This window comes from Macrobrachium nipponense, chromosome 6 (assembly GCF_015104395.2).
Source record: "Macrobrachium nipponense isolate FS-2020 chromosome 6, ASM1510439v2, whole genome shotgun sequence".
NCBI lineage: Eukaryota > Metazoa > Arthropoda > Malacostraca > Decapoda > Palaemonidae > Macrobrachium > Macrobrachium nipponense.
The window spans coordinates 115484630-115509553 of NC_061108.1; the positions used below are offsets into that span (position 1 = coordinate 115484630).

General features: G+C 42.1%; 1 protein-coding gene across 6 annotated transcripts in view; it reads left to right on the plus strand.

Annotated features, from left to right (window-relative positions):
• Positions 1-24924, plus strand: part of LOC135216015 (DNA mismatch repair protein Msh3-like) — an 85952-nt gene that overhangs the window by 1803 nt on the left and 59225 nt on the right. For 4 of the 6 annotated variants that reach the window (XR_010314780.1, XM_064250947.1, XM_064250949.1 and 1 more), the window contains exons 2-5: positions 818-980; positions 2429-2612; positions 14249-14357; positions 15697-15876. Coding sequence is in view for 5 of the 6 variants with exons in the window: in XM_064250947.1 (XP_064107017.1) it covers positions 858-980; positions 2429-2612; positions 14249-14357; positions 15697-15876 (596 nt within the window). In the remaining variant the exon portion in view is untranslated. Of the gene's footprint in view, positions 1-483; positions 602-817; positions 981-2428; positions 2613-14248; positions 14358-15696; positions 15877-24924 lie in introns of those variants that run through there. The other 2 variants (XM_064250948.1, XM_064250951.1) reach the window with 2 other exon arrangements.

Here is a 24924-nt window from a genome sequence, read left to right on the forward strand (position 1 = left end):
TGCAATGACAATAAAAAGTTGACTCAAAACTTCAAAAGCAACAAAGTTTGGCTTTAAAGCCAGTCTCTCATATGGCTGTCAGACCCTGGTATAGCCAAATTTTACATAGCTGTTGGTTAATCATCATAATGTCACACTTCAGGTAATGTCTAGGCTGATTATTACACAGCACAAAAATAAATGCCAGCAACTCAAGGGTATTGTAACACATGTGGCTATGTTTTCTGGCAGTTTTTTTTATTTTTTTACATCTTGATGCCATTATAAAATTCAGACAATACTAGAGTAATTGCAAACATTTAGTAAACAGGCTTCTTCATTACATAAGCTAAGCAGTGATGAAAAGGCATTCTGCTACAGGAAGCATGAGGTACAGTATAGTATTCAGTTAGTTTGAACAGGAAATCGGGAAGAGTGAGTCAAACAAGTGTAAGAGAGTACTGTAATCACATTAAACAAACATTAATTTTAAGCTAATTTTTTTCAGTTTTACTTTTCAGTGCCCAGACACTTGAACCCCATTCATACACTGACTGGTATGCAAATCAGGTAATGCTACTACCCCTTCTCAACTTCAGTAAGATCAGATCTCAGATAACAGGTAATTTCTTTTTACCATCATTACAGGTGCTTTGGAGCCTTGGTGACTTCATTGAGATGGGAATTCCTCTTTTGGAGAGTGCATGAAAATTGATTTTAGAGCAGTTCGTCTGCTATGAAGTGGTGTTTTTATACTAGAAAAATCATTTTTTATTTGTGAAGAATTATATTTAAACTTTTGTTTTCTAAGTGAATAAGAGGTGCAACTTTTTTTTAGGTGACTTAAGCAGTTGTCGACTCCAAGAAGATCTAATAGCATGTCGTCCTCTGCAAAAAAGCAGCTTACAATTTCAAAATTTTTTGCCCCTGTAAGAAAGAAAGGTGGGCCAGACTTTGAAACTGATGAAGATGTGGAAATTAAAAATAAACATTCCAATCAGGTATGTTAGATCTTTTACTTCTTAAGTGGTCTGAAGCATTCAGAAGCATATGCATGTATATTTATAGATTTTTTAATTTATTTTATTTTGTTAAAACCCATCAACTATCAGTTTTTTTAACTTTAAAACAACAATGTTTACATATCTGTATTAATGAAGCTAATAATACAGCACACTTAAATGTCAAATAATGCTTTCCAAGTACATAAAACAATATTACAGTTAAATCAAATGTGGTATGTGATTAAAAATGAATATTTTTTCTGGTACTGATAAATATAGGTACCAATATAATGAAACAAATTGGCCTTATCCTTCAACTTTTTCACTGAATGTATTTAACGTCAGGGATAAAAATAAAAGTACATTTCATTTTTGTTAATAATATACAATTGAATATGGGTACATGTCAAAAGTTGTAGTAGACAGGAGTATACAGGATCAGATGAAGTGCTATCTCTACTTGTACCTTCACGAGAATTGTGATTTAGTGTACGAGGTGTTAAGGAAATAACTTGTCATGGCACAGGAGCTGTTCGGCTCTCTCTGCATAGTATTTTTAGACACTGATGAAGCCAAGGTCAGGGAAAGGAAATCAGTGAAATTTCCTCTTAAAATTTCTCTTGTGACATTTATTCCGCTGCCTCTCAAAGACCAGTCTATAAATGCAGAACAGGCAGCGTTATACTTCAGTATCTATATAGGGTATGTTGAATATGAACTTGAGCATCTCTTGCAGTAGCTGCTATTTATCATTACAGTGTTTACCCTTATCAATAATTATTATTAGATAAATATGTAAGCATGGAGGGTAATAATAAATTATACTTACAATAAAAAATCCACCACATTTCTATTATAAAAGTATGAATAGCTTAGCAGAGAGCCAAACCACAAGTATATGATATTTAATTCAAGCATTTCAACAAAAGAGAATGGTTACAGACCACAAACTTTGACAAATATAGTACACTAATTAAAAGACAAGTATGGTACACTAATTAAAAGACAAATATGTTACACTAATTAAGACTACATATACATTGGCCAACTGTAACTGACAGTCATAGACTAAGGTAATTGAAAACCAAAGAGCACTAACAATGCATGAAGGTAATCAACCTACTTATTTCATGATTTATTTGTGACAAAGAAAAATCTCACTATGAATGATAATCCTGAATATAGAAAAGCACTATCTGACAATAATATCCTAGGAGGAAGCCTCATACATGCCTATCTCTCGCACCAAATCAGTTGATACTTTATTTATAGCACAAGTCAGGTCAAATATCAGAAGATTAAAAATGCTGATCTATGGAAGACGTTTATGTATTTGAATGAAAATTGTTTATATAATCATATTTTATAGCATATTATACAACTGAAATGGACAAATTACCCTGTAATTAATGGACTTTCCTCTCCTGGATTGTTTTCCTTGGTAGGCAACTGCTCCTTTGAAGCGTACTAAAAGCATTGATATTGCAAATGTAGATTTATCACCCAAGAGCAAGAAAGCTAGAAAAAATGAAGAGGAAATTCAAAAGTCACCTGGAATTGAAAATAATGAAAACCAGACCTGGACGAGCCTTTCTCCTACCAAACGTAAACTGGAAGCCTTTTCAGCTGGTAAGCACTCTTTCTCAATGTAGTTAACAGTGTTATTTAGTGTTAAAAATAAAACTCAGTAGTGTAGAATGGAAGAGACTACAGTATCATAATAAAAATTAGTTTTCACTAATAATGACATTCGGTGGTTCAGCAGTGTTTGGCTTTATTAAAGAATTTTGATAATAGGATGGGATAAAAGCTAATTCTGGGAAAAGTAATGAAAGGGGAAGCTGAAGGGAAATAACCAAGTACTAGAGTATGGAAAATGTGTAAATCCAAATGGGAAGAGAGAAAAAAAAAAAAGGTAAAAGGTGAGAAAAATACATAATTGTAAAGGATATTGGTTAAAACCATTGCTATTGCTACGTAAAATATTTTACAAAAGTTAGTTATTGGGATTAGGTAATTGCACATTCCATGGGTTAAATACTTTTTTACTTTTTTTTATTTTGTTACAGCAAAGAGTAAGAATACAATAATTGTTCATATGCGGAACAAACCTTCGGTCTTAAGAATAGGATAATCTACAATAATTTATTTTTCTATTTTATGGTGATGACTGTGAATTTAGTGTTTGCTAAGTTTTGGGATACACTGAAGAGTTAATGGTATTTTGCTTTTTGCTTCACTTTGTTAAGTCTCCCCTAGCAATATGCAATTGCCTAGCCTATCCTGTGGTCACCAGTTCCTTTTAGATGGCAAAAGAAGAGGAAAAAGTACCCATAACCAGCCAGGACTTCCATTTCTAACAAATTAGCAGCAGCGGCTGCTGTTTTCCCTTTCTAACAAAGTAGCAACAGCTGCTGTGTTTGCTCCTTGGATATTTTATTCTTATGCTCATGTTTTTTATAATATTTTCAATTATGTTGTTGTAAAGGCACGTGTATAATTCCTCCAAATTCCTGTAAGCTATGTGTCCTCAGAGCAGGGACACCAGTCTTCCAGCAGGAGGTATGACCTAGGTTCTGGTGTAGAACACAGTACTACAGGCAGTCCCCAGTTTATGGTGGGGGTTTCGTTCCCGGCGGCATGCCATAAACCGGAACATCATAATAGTAGTGGGATAATACGTAATGTGAATAAGTGGCGCTCACAGCACTGTAAGAAATTAGAACCATAAAACCAGGTTACGGTGACATAAAACCAGGTTACAGCGCCATAAAACCACTTACGGCACTGTAAAATCAGGTTAATGGTGGAATGATCTGAGCACCCTGAATTCGGAACACCATAACCCAAGACTGCTGTAACCCAGGGACATACGGAATTGCACCCTACATCTTGTTCAGGCGGCATTTTTTATTTAAGGTACAGAAGTCTGTTAGAGAGGATTGTTTTCTCTTTTTACATACAGACACCCATAGGCCCTTGACCTCTTCCCCCTTGCTCCTTTGGTGGTTATTCAACCTTTTGAGTTTCTCGCTGGACGAGTGGTTTTCGCGCTCGGCTGCCAACCCGGTGGTCCGAAGTTCGAATCCTGGCTTGGCCAATGCGGAATCAGAGGAATTTATTGCTGGTGATAGAAATTCATTTCTCGATATAGTGTGGTTCAGATCCCACAATAAGCTGTAGGTCCCGTTGCTAGGCAACCAATTGGTTCCTAGCCACGTGAAAACTATCTAATCCTTCGGGCCAGCCCTAGGAGAGCTGTTAATCAGCTCAGTGGTCTGGTTAAACTAAGATATACTTAACAACTCAACCTTTTGGGTAACTTACCAAGCTCCTTTTATGGGCAAAATACCATTTTGCCTGAGGCTCATAGTTGAGCTTAGGTCAGTGAAGCAGATATGACAAGTTAGTATATCTTAGTTTTACCAGACCACTGAGCTGATTAACAGCTCTCCTAGGGCTGGCCCGAAGGATTAGATATTTTTTTTTACCAGGTTAGGAACCAATTGGTTACCTAGCAACGGGACCTACAGTTTATTGTGGAATCCGAACCACATTATATAGAGAAATTAATTTCTATCACCAAAAATAAAATTTCCCTGATTCCGTGTTGGCAGAGCCGAGAATCGAACTTTGGACCACTGGATTGGTAGTCAAGCGCGAAAACTACTCATCCAACGGGGAATGACAGATGTGACAGTTGTCTGGTCCCTTCTGCTCCTGATCTATCTTCCTGACTATTAACAGACTAGGGCACTGTAAGGTGGGTTGCATTGCACATAGACTTAAATTTCAGTTATCAGCGATTTTCAGTTACTGTCAAGCCCCAAGGAATGGAAACCTGCCGGTAACTGGTGGCTGCTGGTATATGTGCAATAAGGTTGTGATAAATTAGACCCTTTTTTTTCTGAACAATCTTTTGTATAATGATTTTCAGCCTTCCAGTCCTGCTGATATTTAACAGCCTCATTTCTAGATTAAAAACCAAAGGTATTCAAAAACCAAGAATTTGGTAAACATGTGTGATGGGTTTGTATGCAGTTTGCTAGTTATGACAAATACAAATTGATTAAAAATTTCTCATTTTAGTTTTGAAATTTGTTATTGGGTTTTCATATCTATGTTACTGTATAGTTAAAGCAACAGCTATAGTTTAAGATGTTCAAGGCTTGGAGAGGTTTCATTTTGTTGTTTGTACCTGTAGGTGTGTCTCATATTTATCTATCTTGATTATTTCTTCTTCATTCCCAGAGTGCACTGTAATCATTGCGTACATACAGTGCTAATTACAAGTACTGTACACATTGACTTTTTCTCCATTTTTTTCTTTATGATTTACATTTCACATTACAATAGTACAAGCGAAAACAGACAGTGAACCGGGTAAAGGCCAAGAGACGCCAACCACAACTCTCGTCCAGGCGGTTTTAAGAAAGACTGACTCTGTGGCGTAGGTGTGGTCTTGACCTCTCTTTACCTGACATATGCATGCATTGCCAGATCTCACAAGATTCCTTGCTTTCATCTGCGATTTAACCAGATCCAGCTAGGCACTAGAAATTGTCCTATTGTTAAGACCTCAGGTTTGTAGCTATGAAAAATACAAACTGTCTTAGAAAATTTGTCATTTTGTCTTAGTTCATTAATCATTTAACCCTTAAGATCCGGGCCAAAAAAACATATGTAGCACCCCAGGCCGAGGAAACTTTGAGGATGGCCAGTTTAAGAAAAAAAGCACATCAGTGGAAAGAAGATATGCAAATGCACATGGTGTAAGAAAAAATAATTCTAAGAAACCTTCCCTACCTTCTATGAAAAGTTGAAAAAGACCATTTACAATCCCTTTTGGGTCCTTTTTTACAAGACAATCGTAAATTTTACCAATTTATACATGTTTTTTCTAATAAATAATATTTTTATATATTCAAATTACCTGTCAGATATATACTTAGCTATTAGACTCCGTCGTCCGACAGAAATTAGAATTTCGCGCACACACTACAGGTAGGTCAGGTGATCTACCGACCTGCTGCTGGGTGGCAGGAATAGGAACCATTCCCGTTTTCTTTCAGATTTTCTCTGTCGCTGGTACTGACAACATCGTTGTTAGTTCCTCTGGCTGAATTTCGTTTTTTGTATTGCAATTGATCTTCGTATTGGCTTTATTGGTGAAGTATTTGGATCGTTGTACTGGCATACGCTATTGTGGACTGTTGATTGGAATTGGTTTGGATTTTTCATCATGATGTCTGACTCTGGAAATGTTGTGAGAATGTGTGTGAATGAGGGCTGCAAGGTGAGAATGCCGAAAGCTTCAGTGGATCCTCACACCGTTTGTAAATTTTGTAGGAAGTATGATAAATAACACTTGTCAAGAATGCGAGAGTTTGAGTGTTGAAGGATGGAAATCTCTAACTTCTTACTTAAAGAAGTTAGAAAGAGACAGGGTGAGGAAGGCTTCTTCCAAAACCTTGCCTAGCTCTAGATCTAGCGATCAGGTTTGTAATATTATACTCTCTTCTCCTCTTATAAATATTGCTCCTTCTACTCCTGTTTCAGCCCCTTCACCTTTCGTAGATCCTGCTGATTCTACATCGGAGATTGCACATCTCAAAGCTACCCTTAAGAAAATGGAACTTAAGATGGCGGCAATGGAAGGTAAGCAAAGTGAATGTACAGTGAACAGTGCAGTGGAGAGTGACATAAGTGTCCCTAGTGCAGTGGAGGGGGCGTCTGACCGGCTCCACAACACTCCCAGGCCTAGACCTCTTTCAAGCTCCCAAGCCCAGAGGAGAAGGAATGTCAAAAGCCGTACGGAGGTTGTGGAGAATCCCCACCAGTCAGACGTCCCTTCGGCAGGTTCTGTTACGCCTCAGACTGCCAGAGATCGCTACAGTAAAAGCGTTCTCCGTGAGTGTTTCTCTTCTTCGGAGACTTCATCTCCCAAGAGAGGACGGAGATCCACGGATCTTTCCCGTTCCTTGAAGAGGTCCTGGAAAGCGGCTCGTATAGATTCGAGTCCTGAGCGTTTTCCGGAGGATTTGCCATCGGACAGGAAGAAAGCTAGAAGTTTGTTGCTCTCTCCTGCTGATTCGTGGGATCCTGCACCGGACCGTTCTCCTTCCACTCCTTTGGACAAGGATAGAGAAACGACGAGGATCCTTCGTAATATGCAGGATCAGATCGCTTCTCTAGTTGGAGTACTCTCCAAAGATCCTCCAAGAAGGAAGGATTCGTCTCTTCCCATCAAGAGATCCAAGTTTTCCTCTTCTGTACCTCGCTCTTTAATGGATAAGGAAGCGGAACGTTCTCCTCAGTCCAGACTCGTTCTACGTAAACGAGAGGCTCGTTCTAGAGAGTTATCTTCGTCTGACAACGATTCTCCAGTCAGGCGCGGGGCGCCAACTAGACAAGAGCAACCTGCTAGTTCTGATTCGTCGTTCTATAATGAACCTGCCAGGAGTCAGGCTCCTGCCAGGCGCGAGACGCCAGCCAGGCGCGAAGCGCCAAACGAGCGAGAGGCTCCTTCCAGGCGCGAGGCGCCAACTGAGCGCGAGATTTCTCCCAGGCGCGAGGCGCCAGCTAGTAGTGATTCTTCGATCGGAAGTGTATCTCCTTCCAGGCGCGAGGCACTTCTTGGGCGAGAGACACCAGACAAGAGAGAAGAGCCTCCTTGTTACCTAACTTCTGTTAGGAGGTTATCTCCTGTTCGTATTGTTTCAGCAATGGAACAACAGACGTACACTGGACCTTCGAAAGTGACTGTGTCCACTTCGACTTCTCAGGGGATTTCGAAGAATACTTCGGAAATGCAAGAGTAGAAAACTTCCAGATCAGGCAGCCCTTCTCCATCTAGAAGTATTTCTCCTCGAGAGAGAAGGTCTCCAGAAGACGAGTCTTCCAAAAGGACTCGTTTCCCTCCTGCTACTCTTGAATTAGAGGATGTATCAGATGAAGAGGCTCCAACTAGTGAAGGCCTCTCTAATTATAAGGTCTTGGCTTCTCTTTTACTACAAGAATTCGGAGACTCTTTGACACCGGCAGCTCCTCCTTCACCTAGATCTCTATTTTCAAGTACCAAGACACCCAAGTCTTCTTCATTTTTGAAAATGAAACCTGCGATCTCTATGAGAAAAGCTCTTCAATCACTTAATGCTTGGATGAGCACGAAGAAGGAAACACTTAGAACGGTGTATTGCTCTCCTCCTTCTAAGCTTGCGGGCAGGAGAGGCATTTGGTACAGGACTGGAGAAGCTATGGGTCTGATGCTCCCCTCCTCTGCGGAATCGGACTTCTCGAGCTTAGTGGAGTCTTCAAGGAGACACTCCCTTAATTCAGCAAAAGCTTCCTGGAGCATGTCCGAGTTAGACCAGCTCCTCAAGGGACTTTTCCACGTCTTGGAAGTTTTTAATTTCCTGGACTGGACCCTTGGGGTGCTGGCTAAAAAGACCTGGGATCCGGACTTTCTCGACCCCGAGGTTCTTCATAGTATCTTGTCCTGCATGGACAAGGCAGTGCAAGATGGTTCGGGAGAACTTGCCTCCTTATTCGGATCAGGAGTGGTTAAGAAGAGATCACTTTTTGGGTCGTTTCTTGCCAAAGCTGTCTCTCCAACTCAGAGGTCAGCTCTGCTTTACGCTCCCCTGTCTGATCACATGTTCCCTTCTCAGTTAGTGAAGGACATCTCGCGTTCGCTATCTGAGAAGGCAACTCAGGATCTCCTGGTCCAGTCTACCAAGAAGAATCGCCCTGCAGTACCAGTTGCCAAGAAAGCTTCTCGTACTCCTCTAGTGCCCTTTCGTGGAGGGTCCTCATCACGACCCCCAACGAAAAGAAAGACCTTTGATAAACGAGGAAGGTCTTCCTTCTGTCCGTTCAAGAAATCCAAGTAGGACTCAGGTCCTCCAAACACCTGTAGGTGCCAGACTTCTAAAGTTTGTAGAAGCCTGGGCCATGAGGAAAGCCGACCCCTGGACTCTGTCTGTTCTGGGGAAGGGGTACATCATACCTTTCCAAGACAGACCGCCCATGTCTACAACACCGAGGGAACTGTCGGCGAAGTACAAGGACCCTGCTCTGAGGGAGATGCTCCTTTAGACGGTGGAAACGATGTGGAACAAAGAAGCAATCGAAATAGTGCAGGACCCTCACTCCCCGGGATTTTACAACCGCCTTTTCCTAGTCCCGAAGGCTTCGGGGGGATGGAGACCTGTGCTAGACGTGAGCATTCTGAACCGCTTCGTGGAGAAGAAGAAATTCTCCATGGAGACGTCTGCTTCGGTTCTTTCAGCTCTGCGTCCTGTAGACTGGATGGTCTCCCTGGACCTTCAGGATGCTTATTTCCATGTTCCCATTCACCCATCGTCGAGGAAGTATCTCCGATTTGTGACACAAGGCAAGATCTTTCAGTTCAGGGCCTTGTGCTTCGGCCTGTCTACAGCCCCTCAGGTATTCACGTACCTGATGAGGAATGTGACCAGATGGCTTCATCTAAAAGGGATCAACATCTCCCTTTATCTGGACGATTGGCTCATCAGGGCCAAATCAGAGAGCCAGTGTTTGGAGGACTTGAATACGACATTGAACCTAATTCAATCTCTAGGATTGCTCATCAACTTCGAGAAATCGCAGATGATCCCCAGCCAGAACTTAGTTTATCTGGGGTTTCGGATGGATTCTCGGGGTTTTCAGGCTTTTCCTTCCCAGGAAAGGCTCCTTCGAGGCTTACAGAAAGTCTCGAACTTCCTAGGGAAAGAACGCAGCTCAGCGAGGGAGTGGTTAAACCTTCTAGGGACCCTTTCCTCTCTATAGCAGTTCATTTCCCTAGGGAGACTTCACCTACGCCCTCTTCAATTCTTCTTAAGAAAAACGTGGAATTGGAAGGAAGGGCACTTGACGGACTCTTTCTCGATTCCCTTAGAGGTAAAGAATCACCTAAAGTGCTGGCTGGTCCCTCTAGAGAAACGAGGGCATGTCTCTGGCTATTCGGAACCCCGACCAAATATTATTCTCAGACGCATCAGAGACGGGATGGGGAGCGACTCTAGGAGCAGAGGAAGTGTCAGGCTCCTGGACGAAGGAGCAGGAAGCCTGGCATATAAATTCCAAAGAACTGTTCGCAGTTTACCTTGCTCTAAAGTGCTTTGAACCGGAAGTCAGAGACCAGGTGGTGCAGGTCAACTCAGACAACACCACGGTGCTAGCCTATATCAGAAAACGGGGGGACCCATTCGTTTTCCCTTTACGAACTAACGAAGAAACTTTTAGTATGGGCAAAAGAAAGAAACATTACCCTCCTGACAAGGTTTGTGAAAGGAGAGAAAAATGTGAGAGTGGACAGGCTCAGCAGGTCGAACTAAGTCCTCCCCACAGAGTGGACTCTCCACTCGCAAGTGTGTCAGAGCCTTTGGTCCCTGTGGGGGAGGCCACAGATAGACCTTTTCGCGACGTTCCTATCCAAGAGGATAGAGAACTTCTGCTCCTCGTTAGAAGACCCAAGAGCGATAGCGGTAGACGCCCTTCTACTAAACTGGTCTGGCCTGGACGCCTACGCCTTTCCCCCGTTCAAACTGCTAGGGGAAGTTCTCAAGAAGTTTGTGGCATCGAAAGGGACGAGATTAACCCTACATCGCCCCGTTTTGGCCCTCTCAAGATTGGTTCACAGAGGTACTGGAATGGACGGTGGACTTCCCCAGATCTCTTCCAAGCAGGACAGATCTGCTCAAACAACCCCACTTCGAGAGGTTTCATCAAAACCTCCCCGCTTTCGCTCTGACTGCCTTTCGACTATCGAAAGACTTGTCAGAGCGAGAGGCTTTTCGAGCAAGGCTGCAAGCGCTATCGCCAGAGCCCGAAGATCATCAACTATTCGGGTTTACCAATCGAAGTGGGATGTGTTTAGAAGATGATGTAGAGCGAAGAAGCTGTCCTCCTCCGATACCTCTGTGACCAACATAGCCGATTTTCTGATTTTTCTAAAGGAAGAATCTCAGTTATCGGTGTCAACCATAAAAGGTTATAGAAGTATGCTTTCAGCTGTTTTTAGAAATAGAGGCCTGAAAATAGCTGAAGACAAGGACCTGCACGACCTGATAAGATCCTTCGAAACTTCTAAATCCAGATCTCCACGTACTCCTAGCTGGAACCTGGATGTGGTACTAAAGTTCCTGTCTTCTGAAAAATTTGAACCTCCTCACCTTGCATCGTTTAGGGATTTAACACGGAAATGTATTTTCCTGTTATCTCTAGCTACGGCTAAAAGAACGAGTGAAATCCACGCCCTTGATTCTCGGGATGGATTTAAGAAAGATTCGGCTATCTGTTCTTTCCAGACTCTGTTTCTGGCCAAGAATGAGAATCCTTCAAAACCCTGGCCCAAGAGTTTTGAAGTGAAAGGTCTTTCAAACTTGGTGGGAGAGGAGCTAGAAAGATCACTGTGCCCAGTAAGGGCTCTTAAGTTTTACCTTAAGAAGAAGAAACAACTTGGAGGTTGTCAACAAGGTCTATGGTGTGCTGTAAGGGATCCAAAAAGACCCATGTCCAAAAATGCCTTGGCATTTTTTGTTAGGAGCGTTATTACAGAAGCTCATGAAAAATGCACTGATGACTCCTTCAAAATGCTTAGAGTAAAAGCTCATGAGGTAAGAGCGGTTGCTACGTCGTTAGCTTCTCATAGAAACATGTCTATGAAAGACATCTTAGATGCGACTTATTGGAGATGTAACTCAGTCTTCGCATCTCATTATCTAAAAGACGTCAGAGTAACCTATGAGAAGTGCTTCTCTCTCGGTCCTTTTTTGTCAGCGGATACGGTGCTGGGGCTTGGAGCAAATACTGATCCTTAAATTTTGTGTGTGTACGTAAACCTCCTTGTTAGATGGGTTCTTGGTTTTCTACTGGCAGGGGTGCTTGATGTCGCACAGGCGGCCGTTGCCTTTGTCAGTAAGGAACTAGGAATGTATCTGACAAGTAGGGTTGTACAAAATTTTTTTTTTTTTGTGCTATAATGTTATGCGTGCTTTTGTGCTTCGAGTTATTGGTTGTTTGGGAGGAGTTTGGGGATAACTCCTTTCAATCTTTAGAACTAACACGGGTGTTAGGTTAAGGTGATCGAGATCGGTATTGTGCTCCTTGAATAAGGTTCTTGTCAAGTAAGTGGATCAGCACCCATTGACAAAGTCCTTTCAAGCTGCCGAGTAAGTGGATAAGACCCCTTTGGCAGATCCACAAGAACTCTTAGCCATAGATCAATATCTTGCTGAGGCTCTTGAGACGAAGCAGACTCCTGGGCAGTAACCATGAAGTCTTCCGTCTAATCAGGTAGGAACCAAGGTTTATTTTGTTTACCTACAACGTATGTTGTAATTCCTGTCTATTTCAGTAATTAGCTGTCTCTTACCCTCCTCCAATGGTGTGAATCAGCTAAGTATATATCTGACAGGTAAGTTGAATGTATAAAAATGATATTGTTATGATACAATAAAGTTTTATACATACTTACCTGGCAGATATATACAATTAATTGCCCACCCAGCCTCCCCTCAGGAGACAGGTGGTAGAGAAAAACTGATAGAAAACAGGAATGGTTCCTATTCCTGCCACCCAGCGGCAGGTCGGTAGATCACCTGACCTACCTGTAGTGTGTGCGCGAAATTCAAATTTCTGTCAGACGACGGAGTCTAATAGCTAAGTATATATCTGCCAGGTAAGTATGTATAAAACTTTATTGTATCATAACAATATCATTTTATTTTGTAAAATTATAATTACAGCTCACACAATATCAAAACACATAAGAACTAAACTCAGTAGCAAATTCTGAATATACTTGTAAAATATTTGCATAAATTTACTGAGATCGAAGGTGCAGTAACTTATTTGGATTATGCATGTTTTTTTTTAATATTTTTTTGGACTTTTCTTTGCAAAATTACAATTGTAACTGACATATATTAACATGAAGAAAAAGAGCTAAAATCAACAACAACCCCTGCATATGTTTATGAGCAGATATAGAAAGAGGTTTCATGTGAGAGAGAGACGGAGGCAGTACAGGCCGTCCCCGGTTGTTGGCAGTCTCGCTTAATGGCGATCCGGTTTTATGCCACTTGTCTAGCGCCATGAAATCAGTGATTTATGGTGCTATAACAGGCCAGGTTTCGGTTATCTGCACTATAAGATGCCAATAATAGAGATATGTTGTCATAACATACTTCACAGAGGTAAGAACAGCAATGCTGTATGGTGCAGAAACAGCAAGCATGAGAAAGACAGAGGAGAAGAAGATGGATGTGGCAGAAATGAGAATGCTTAGGTGGATGTCTAGGGTGACGAGAGAATACGATCAGAAATGACTACATAAGGGGGTCGACTAAGGTGGTGGAAGTATAAAAGAAAGTGCAGGAGGGGAGGCTGAGATGGTATGAACACTTGTTGAGGAGAGATGAGGATCACGCTGGAGACATACTATGGAGATGGAGGTTTAAGGAAGAAGAAGAAGAGGGAGACCAAGAAAGAAATGGAAACACTGTGTTAGAGGGGACTTACATGAGAAGGGAATTGATGAGGCAGAAGCGTAGGATAGAAATAGATGGAAAAGGCGACCCCATATAAAAATGGGAACCAGCTGGGAAGATGAAGAAGAAGATACCCAACAGAGGTGCCATTAACCAAAACTCGGCACCATAAATTGCTGAAGTTTGGTTAGTGGCAGTTTTCGCTTATAAGCACCCTGCTGAGAACAGAACCCCGCTGATAACTGGGGAATGCCTGTACATGCACCCATGAAGTCAAGATCACAACTAACTCTAAAGCTGCCTGCTTCGTTGATCTTAGCCAGCCTAAAAGTTGCCATTAGTGAGTTTATGGGCTATTGAAGTAATGGAACCTCTTTCCCGCCCAATTCCCCCAAATTGATGGGGCTTAATATTGATGCTCACCATGAGTGAATCCATCCACCAGCCAAAACTTGTTACTGCTAATCATGTGAGGGTATCCATCCATTAAGGGTTAAGTAATTTATTTACTTATACATATTTTGTATGTCTTTTAAATTGTACAACCTTTATTTTTTTTAAATCCATCTTTTAATTCATATTCCTTTTTGTCTTCGGTAGGTTATGATATAATTACAGGCTGTTGTTGCTTTTACTTTAGTTTTTCATCTTAAGTGGATAACTTAACATCTCTGTAGTTATGGAATATAGTTTAATTTCAGTTGAGCCAGTATTACGATAACTTTTTAACTTGCAAGAATATTTTTTTAGGCTCTGGGAAGGGAGTGAATATGGAAGAATCTGACCAAGAAGAGATGCCAGTTAATATAAACAACGGTACAAGTACTTCGTCAGTGAAAAACAGACTGGAGGGCTTCAGGTATGAAATACTGTGTATTTAAAGTAATATTTGTAGAAATTGTTTTTCCTTCTCCCTTTCGAGACTGCTCAATGTTGTTATGCTATAGGTGGTATTTTAGTTTAACCTGTGACAAAAGGAGATGGTATGTTTCGTGTAAGTGATGGGAGATCAAATAGAATTTGCAATTGAGGTAACAAGCAATGATTGACTACAGGTATATTATAGTTAAGATAACAAGTAATGATGGTTGAATACATACTGGTATGTAATCCCAGTTGACATTAGTGTGTTTACACCTAGTCTTTAAGGTTGAATTTTTTCAGACTAAGGCACATTATTCTAAAGGGAGTTGCTGCTGTAACATTTCACCAGTTTCTCAGAACTTCCCTTACTTTGCAGTACTCTGTGGAGTTTATCAAATATAACTTCATGCTTTATGTAGTGAATCTTTTTTTTTTTTTAGAAAATTTGCTAAAATAACAAATTCATGAGTGGTTTTCTACCATCACTCCTATTGCACAGTCATCAAGGATGCCTTTTTTAATCAGCTTTTATTTTTTTATAACAATATTGACAACTTCTCACTCTGGGAATCTTTTAACTTTTTAGCATTAGTAAAAATTCTTTCTCCATATATACTTATACCCATGGCATCTTCAAAACCAGTTCTGTCTGTTCTTGTGTGGCCAGTTTGGCCTTTATATCACTATCCCATCTGACTGTGGAAGATTTGGTGCTACATCTGGTAGCTTTTCCCACAATTCTTGCTTTTCTTCTGGTCGTATATTTACTTCTTTCATATAATTTCTTTATTCTTCATTACACTTTCATTTACTCATCCCAGCACTAGGTCATCTTCTGCCACCCTCAGGTTAGGAAATTTGGCAAGGATGGGAAAAAATTTACTGTATGTATAATCAGCGTTTTCTGTAGTGCAAAGAAAAATAAGTATGTAGATAATAGACAAACTATTTATTGTATGTGTTTGCAAAAGAGAAAATCTTGTATCTAGAGTTAGGTATCCTATATTAGAGTGTCTGGCCAGTCTTAGAGGAACCCCTGTATCCTTTAGTGATAACATCTGAATGGGTGGTTGGTACTGTGACCAATCCTCTACCTATCAATATAAGTAAAATACTGTAATTTGAATGTATAAAAACTTGAATTATTTTTCTGTGGTGATATGTAAGAGCATTCATGTAATCAGTTCAGTTCCATCTAAGCATGTAATATGGTAACTAAGGTCTGTTTTAATGAGTTGTGAATATGTTTTCCATACAAAGAACTGTTGTTTTTTAAAGGGAGCTTTTTTTTTTAAGTTATCAAGTGTGACCCTTCATTTGTTTTCTTTGATTAGATCACCTAAAGCTAGTGAAGGCAGGACAATCACCAGTCAGCCGAGTGAGAATAGCAATAAAGTTGGACAGATGGAACCACTGCCTGGTATGAAATTGACTCCTTTAGAACAGCAGGTTGTTGCTATAAAGAACAAATATCCTGATACTCTTTTGTTCATTGAATGTGGATATAAATACAGGTATGTATGGTTTGAAATCTATCTGGTGGGGACTAATATATAATATAGTTCTGAAGTAAAAAAAATATAATGTTAGGAAGTTCATTTTGTTTCTTGTGATGAATTCAAAAATACTAAATTATAATGTAATAAGCATAAGTTCCCGTTAAGTGTAAAAACCCATCACTTTATGACTGCCTTGAGGTGTGTCATCTCCTTTCCAGATACATTCATTAAAGAAGAATTCAGTTTGCCTTTTACTCATCTTGGCTCCCAAGTCCCTCTGTTGGCAGAATATGGTCATTCTAAGAATTGTTGACCTCTTTAAGCTCTCTTTGGTTAGGAGGAGGATAAATGGAAGTACTAGGTCCCATCTTCTTTACATGTCAGCTACCACATTGCACTTCTTTGGGATGTATCTAGATGGAGTTGTCAGGTACTCCCATTAACTAGAAAATATATACTATGTAAATCTCATACCCCCTCCAACCATAGCCCTTAAACTACCAAATCATGTACTGTAGATGGCCCTCCCAACCTTTCTTAATGCTATCTGTAAAGAGCAATGGGGCTGGAGGAATCTGGAATCTTTACTTATGTGGTCCACTTGTTTAGCCACCAAGCCAGGTTTGTTAGGACCTGTACAGAGGGAAGAGAGTTTGGTTGATCTGTGGAAGAACACAGTTTCACTTATAGAGATCTAATTTGAACAGGCCTTGAAGAATTAGAATCTCCATGGAGTTCAGATGACCTAGCAACTTTTGCCCCAATTCAGGTGGTGATGAGGTTTTTAAAAACTTTTAAGGAAGCTTCAAGTCTTTGTATCCTCTCAGTTGTGGGTTGTGGCAGAAGTGTCAATGTATTTAGCCCCATTCACCAATAGATTATGTCTTTTGCAGGTACCAGGTCTGACTTGTCCCAGTTGGTGATTAGATCTAGGTATCAGTGTAGGTTAATTAGGTTACTTTGGTGTCTCCAGGGTTCACAGGAGGAGGACTCCACAATTAGCCAATTATATTAAGAAACTTCAATATCCTGGTGACTCTCCTGAGAGTCCAGACATGAGTGAAGACCTGTGTGGGGTGACCAAAAGACCTTGAGAAGGTAGGCCCTTCCAGAAGAACAGATATCCTTGAGCTCTTCTCCTGTGCATTTTTGGGACCAAAGTTATATCCTGTTTCAAGGCAGTGTGGTACTAGGGTTTTACCGCACAGAAATACTGAGACTACTAGTCCATGTTCAATCTTGACAGAGCAGATGGAATGCTAGCTGAAAGTATATCCAAAGGTGTATGTACTATAATCCTGTCTTGGTTCGCTACAACTTGCAATGGATCTTGCGATTTGTGATGAGACTAGAGAGTGTCAGGTGGTATCCTGCTGGACATTGTCAAGTGAGATGCACTTAAGGATATAGCAGAATGCTAGCTCTGATGATTTCCTGAAGCTCTGCTATTCTTATATTTGTTCATATACGAAACAAACCTTCAGTCTTAACATTAGGATTTACTAGCGCCAAGCTGGAAACCAGTAGAATTAAAATTAAACTTGTGCAATCCAGGGACTATTGGCATCTATACCAGGTCACGGGGCATGTATGCCCAGAATGCCCTCAGTGTCGTGTGACCCGCCAGTTATCTTTCTACCGCCTTTAAGATAGGACGTGTTCTCTGTCTATCTGTTTAAAGCCGGTTTTAGTTTGCCTGTTTTTATCCATTTCACTTTCATTTTTCTTATTAATTCTCTTTCTCTGAGTGTGCTCAGTGTGGGTGTGAGCTGTAAGAGTGTGTAAGTGGTGAGATGGAGTTTTTTGCGTCGCCGTCGGGATCTTCTTCCGTTTCGAAGACAAGACAAAGGAAATGCCCTGGAGTCAGTGGCTTTCTGTGTTCAAGATTCCTAACTTCGGTGTCGAAGGATCCTCATCCAACGTGTAGTAGGTGCAGAGAAAATGTATGTACAATTACTAATCCTTGTTCTGTTTGTCGTGGTTGGTCGGTGGAACAGTGGAGGAAGTTTTGTGAGAAAGGCCATTACAAAAGAAAGGAGTCGACGCCATCTTTGGATGACCAAGCGTTGCCTGCTTCTTTTGTATCGGCAATACACCAGACTGCTCCATATGTTTTGCCACCTGCTTTTGATTTGTCCCATACCCCTTCGGTTTCTCCTAGTGGTTCGTTATCAGAAACTCCAGGAGGGGTTTTGGGTAATTTGATGCATAATATTTACGCTCTGTTGTTCCCAGCAGGGAGAGGGGGAGCATTGCCATCTTTGTTCCAGGTGCCTGCACCCGACTCGAACAGGATGGAAGGTACTTGGGCGGTGCTAGGCCTACCAGGCCTACCAACCTTGGAAGGTTTGCTGGCGCATAATAAGGTGTCACGGTTCCTGCAGAATCCGGCAGCGCTGAATATTCCTCATCCCCCGGGCTTGCACTTTATTGGAAATAATGCCGTGGCTACGCCAACAACTTCAACGTTTACGGCGATGCAGAATTTTGGGGGTAGTTTTGCTGCAAACGCAGGGATGCCAGCAGCAGCAGCCCAGTCTCTCCTTACAAGATTGGTGATGTCACACACCGACATGGCAGACGCGATGACGTCACAGCCTACTGCTTCTCAGTCTACTTCGCTGCCTCCGGACTCAAATACGCTTTCTGACTCGGTAGCACACACTGTAATGAAGTTACAGGATCTAGAGAAGAAAATTAATAAGAAAGAAAAAAAGAAAAGGCATGATTCGTCTTCTTCTTCGTCTTCTTCCTCTAGCTTGGCGTCATCGCTAAGTTCGATGATGTCACGGCGTGTACCAGTCAAGCGTTGGAGGATACAGGATTTCGCGACTGATCCTCGGGTCAAGAGGAGAAGAGTGAATTCTTCGTCATCTTCGGGCCAGGACTGTCACATCCCATTCAGCAAGAAAGGCAAAAAGTCAGTGGCTGGTAAGCTCAAAGCTAGAGGACGAAGCATTTTACAAGAGTCTGAACGAGCGAGTCGACGGCCGATGGGATAACGGCCAACGTGGAGTTGCCAGTAGAGACTACAAAGAGTCAAAGAAAAACTACAGTGTCGTTGGCAAAATCGACGTTGGGGGCGAAAAGTGCAGCAAAGGATAGAGCACAGATACCGGTTTCGCCTGTAAGACCGTTTAAAATACGGAGAAAAGATGATAAGACTCCTATTAAAAGATCGAAGAATAGCGAGTTAGCAACTTTGTCTGATACGTTGGTGGAAGGCGTTGTCCGCCTAGATGAAGGATCAAGGCCGAATTCTCCGACGGTCGTTGGAGACGATATTAATTGTCATGGAGAGGAAGTGAGTTCGGTTTCAAGAGAGCCTTCATCTTGGATGTATAGGCGAGATTCTCGCTCTAGATCCGCGATCAGAGAAGGAGTGAGGCGGTCTCGTTCTCCTGCTGACTGTTCGGGATCGAGCTGTCGGGGTCATCAGAGATCAAAGGGGCAGACGGCCACGAAGCACCCAGACGTTTGTCAGGGGATAGGAGTGAGATAGCGTCTCCTGTGGCTGAGCACAGTACGTTAGAACCAGAGGAAGGAGAAAACCAAGAGTTTCTGGCTTCGTATGCGGAGGTGATTGATTTGATTCATCAATTCAATAACCTTTCGGAGGGAACGGAAACACCTACCAGTATGCTTCCTCCGAGGATTGACATGGCGTTTAGGGTGAAAAAGGATACCAAGGTGTCGTATGAATTGCCCTGTTCAAATCATGCGGAGTCCGTTTTACAACGCGTAAATGCACGGATTGCGGGAAGGGATAATTCCTTAAGATCAAGTAGATCGTTTAAGTTTATCCCTCCTCCAATGATGAAACATAGAAAATCTTATACGACACCGATGGTTCCTCTGCTATCTAGACAAATTAACCCAAATGTGGTAAGGTTAAGGCCTGGATTAACCTTAGATCAAGTGAAAATGGAATGCCATTCGATGACTTGCCAAGAGGCTGCTACGTTAGAAGCAACAGCTTCTTCTGTCTTTCAGACTGCTTATTGGCTGGATCTTTGGTCAACAGCAGTTGCGAAGATTGCATCCTCAGAAGTGACGAGGAAGGTCGTGGATGAATCAATGTTCATTAAATTACTACAATCAGGTGCCAAAGCAATTGCGTACTTGACAAGTTTAAGTCCAATGTTTGGGCAAATATCCTATTAATGAAGAGGGGTGAAGCTTTGGCTAGACTAAGCCGCACTGTTGATTTGGATTCCTTGCTAGCAATGAGGAATGGGAATATTTTAGAGTCGCAATTGCTGTTGCCAGAAGCCATACTAGAAGAGGCTATAGATAGAAGAAGGATGGACACTAACGATAGATTGGTACAGCAGGCAGTTAGAAAAACATCTAGCAGTCAGGCTAACCCTATGGAGGTAAGGCAGCAGCAAATACCTCGGAAGAAGCCAGTGAGGCATAACATCCCTAATAGAGCAACAAGACCCTCTTTCCCAAAGAAGTTAACTCATCGGCCCTTTCACAATAGAAATAACAGAGGAGAGGGGATTAGGGGAAGAGGAAGGGGCTCAAGACGATAGGATAGGCGCCTCTCATCACTCAGCCACACCAGTGGGGGGTTGCCTGGCAAATCACTGGAAGGTGTGGCAGGAACTGGGAGCAGAGCAGTGGGTGGTGGATGTTCTCAGGGTCGGGTATTTGATTCCGTTCGAAGTATCCCCACCCCTGACAGAACAGCCATTACCTCACCTCGCTTATGGTCAGGAACCTCAGAAGGCTTTTATTCTGCAAGAGGAAGTGAAAAAGATGATGGAAAAAGGGGCTGTGGAACAAGTATCCATTCCATCAAAGGGGTTTTACAGCAGGGTTTTCCTTGTACCCAAAGCCAACAGGGACTGGAGGACAGTAATAGACCTGTCAACATTGAATCTGTTTATAAGAAAAACCAGATTCAAAATGGAAACTCCAAAGATGGTTCTACAAGCAGTCAGGATCAAGGACTTTATGCTGACAATCGACTTGAAGGACGCATACTTTCAGATCCCAGTCCATCAGTCTTCCAGGAAATTTCTCCGCTTCAGTCTTGCAGAGAAAGTTTTCAAGTTCAAAGTTCTGTGCTTCGGATTGACAACATCTCAAGTTTTTACAAGAGTGTTCACTCTTGTGTCGATATGGGGGCATGCTCAGGGGATCAGGCTGATAAGATATCTAGACGATTGGCTGGTGATAACAAAGTCCAGAGAGAAATTACTCAGGGACAGGGCGACCCTTCTACGGTTTTGTCACAGCTTAGGTATTGCGATAAATCAGAAGTCACAGTTGGATCCAAGTCAACGACTGGTGTATCTGGGAATGGTTATAGACACAATAAAAGCCAAAGTATTCCCGACAGACCAGAGAGTAGAGAAATGCAAACAAGTGGTGAATGCCTTTCTGGAAAAACAAACACAGCCAGCAAAGCAGTGGCAGGTAGTACTGGGAGTTCTAACTTCCTTGGAGAAGCTAGTACCACAAGGGAGGCTACACCTTCGATCTCTACTATGGAGGATGAAGGAGTTCTGGTCGGTGGGTGAAGGACAGCAATCTGACAGTGGGTGTTCCCCTTCAGCAACCCTCCCCGGATCTCCTGCTGTTCTCAGATGCGTCACTAAAAGGTTGGGGAGCGCATATGGAGGAGCTGATGGTTTCAGCAAAATGGAGCGGCGAGGACAGAAAACTCCATATAAAAGTGCTGGAGTTGAACGCAGCATTTCTAGCACTACAGAAATTCAGGGAGAGGGTGCAGGGGCAATCAATGGTTTTGATGTCAGACAACACCACAGTAGTAGCTTACATAAACAAACAAGGAGGTCTAGTGTCTCGACAGTTACATGTGATGACAGTTGAACTTCATCAGTGGGCTGTAGAGAACGTAGTAGACATCAGGGCCAGATATATTCCGGGAAAAAGAAACATAGTGGCCGACAAGTTGAGCCGCTGGGATCAGATCCTGAGAATGGAGTGGTCCTTGCACCAACAAGTAGTGGACAGAATGCTCATGTTGTGGGAAAGGCCGATCATAGACCTATTCGCAACCAGGTACAACAAAAAGTCGGGAGTCTATTGTTCGGTAGTCCTGGACATAGAAACAGTAGCAGAAGATGGGCTACAACACCCATGGGACAATCTGGATGTCTAGGCATTTCCTCCATTTTGTCTAATCCGTCAGGTTCTGAACAGGGTAATGCGGTCTCAGAACCTCAGACTGACTCTGGTAGCTCCGTTATGGCCAAAGGCAGAATGGTTTCCGAACCTCTTGGAACTCCTAATAGACATGCCGAGAGAGTTACCCCATGGAACAACCTGCTATGTCAGCCGCACGTGGAGAGGTACCACCAGTCGGTGAAGTCCCTATCACTTCACGGGTGGAGACTGTCGAGTATCTTGCGAACGAGAGGGTTTTTGCAAAAAGCAGCAGCGCAGATGGCAGGAAATATCAGAAAGTCATCGGCAGCAGTATACCAAGGAAAATGGTCAGCATACTGTGATTGGTGTCGTAGAGGGAACTTGTCTCCACTCTGTACCACTATTCAGCAATTAGCAGACTTTCTGATATATCTCAGGACAGAAAGTCCTATGTCTGTATCTGCGGTGAAGGGGTACAGGGCTACTCTAGCCTCGGTCTTACGCATGATAGGTGTGGACATTTCATCTTCATGGGAGTTGGCCATGTTGATGAAGAGCTTTGAGCAGTCATGTTCGCCAAAGGAACTGAAAGCCCCAGATTGGGATTTGACCATGGTACTGAGTAGTCTGACAAAACCCCCCTACGAACCACTAAGGCAGTCCACAGATAGGAGCCTGACCCAGAAGACAGTCTTCTTATTGGCCCTAGCTTCAACCAAAAGGGTGGGGGAACTACATGGCTTGTCATATATCGTAAAGCACCCTAGAGGTTGGAAGTCAATGGCATTCAGGTTTTTGCAAGAATTTGTGGCCAAAACTCAAAACCCATCAATAGTGGATGGCAGATTTGACTCATTTTCCATACCTTCTCTGGCAGATTTTGTAGACAATGACAAAGATGAGATGCTTCTGTGTCCCGTCAGGGTAATAAGAGAGTACTTAAGGAGGACAAGGCACCTCAGGCCGGGGTGCAGGAGGTTGTTCGTAAGTACAGGACGGAACACAATATCGTTTTGGCTAAGAGAAACGATCAGGAATGCTTACATGACGGAAGACAGGGGGTCAGATAGCCAGGAGAGGGCTAGGGGTCATGACATTAGAGGCTTGAGTGCTTCTTTGGCATTCAAGAAGAATATGTCTGGGGAGAGAATTCTGAAAGTTGGTGTTTGGAAACGCCAAACGACTTTCACTTCCTTTTATTTAAAAGACGTTGCCCATAGATCCTTGGATATCTTTTTCTTGGGTCCAGTGGTGACGGCCCAGCAAGTGGTATAGCTCATCCAGTACCCCTGGCGGGTCAGTTTGTGTCTAGTCTAAGATGAATGTATGAAAGTAGAATGAATGGGATGACTGGTCTTTTTTCTTTACTACTTTCTTTCTACTCCTTTACCTACGGGCAGTGTGAAGGAGAGTACCATCATAAGCTGGAACGGACTAGATGCAGGTGAGGTGGTCAGCCATACTGTAAAGTTATGTTAGAGTATAGTATACTTTTCAGTAGCAACACACCCCTCTTGGTAATAGGGAAGGGAGGGGTGATGGTAGATCCAGATACAAGGGACAAGAGTGGTTTATGGGAATGGAGGGTCCTCTATTTTCCCATAGTTTATAAACCATGGCATGATACCAGCACCCAGTGAGGGAAACCAATAGATTTTCTTATATCTTTGGTTCAAGGGTTAATAGTCCATTATCTTGGAATACTCCTGATATTCGGAAATGGATATAGGTGGCAAACTCCCAGTCAGTCAGACTCTTACCTCCCTCCAATAAGTAAGTCTATCCTAATGTTAAGGCCGAAGGTTTGTTTCGTATATGAACAAATGACAAATTTGTAACTAATTTGTATTTTTTATATCTAACAAACCTGAGGTCTTAACAGTTAAAGGCACACCTCGAACCACCCCTCTAGCAGTCTAAACTGGGTTAAAAGTATAACTGGCGGGTCACACGACGCTGAGGGCATTCTGGGTATACATGCCCCGTGACCTGGTATAGATGCCAATAGTCCCTGGATCGCACAAGTTTAATTTTAATTCTACCGGTTTCCAGCTTGGGGCTAGTAAATCCTAATGTTAAGACCTCAGGTTTGTTAGTTATGAAAAATACAAATTAGTTACAAATTTGTCATTTTTGCACTGAATGAGAAGGGCAGTATGTGTGCTATCAGATAAAGCATGAGCTGAGGTAAAAATAGTGCAAGTGAGTTGGTTGCGCTGCTTTGCACACTAACATTCTCTGCTAAGGGAGCAACCTCCATAATAGCTCCCTCTTTCATGGAGGGGTTAGTTCTTGGAGAAGTGCTTATTTTTATTACTGAAAAATGGATACGTGTGCAGTTCAACCATGTGCCTTAAGTGATATACAGTTCACTGTGAACATGAGATGTCTGTTATTACAAACAACGATGGGAGAGTCATCATATTTAGATAGGGCAGCAGACTTCTGGGCAAATTCTCCAGAAGCTTATGCAAGCTGAGTTCTATTTGTTTTAAAAAAGTATGGAAGGGTTGCTTTTATTATTTCATTGTTGCTATTTTTGTAAACCTTTAGATACTTTACAATAAATAGGGTCTTTCTAATTTAGACTTTGCATTATGGCACACTTTGCAACAGGTGCTGATTAATGCATGCTGAACCATTATGAAAATGTTTTTTTGTTCATGAAACTTACCTGTCAGATATATATATAGCTGTATTTTTCTGAATCCGACAGAAATTTAAACACTTACGACACACGCAGTGGGAGTCAGGTGGTTAGTACCCATTCCCGCCGCTGGGAGGCGGGTATCAGGAACCATTCCCATTTTCTATTCATAATTTTTCTGTCGCCGGTGCTGTAAACAATGTTTGCAGCACCTTCGTCCAGATTTTGGAAACTTACTGGCTACTTGAGTATCCCTTTTGGTTTTTTTTTTGGTATCCGGTGGCTTGGCACAC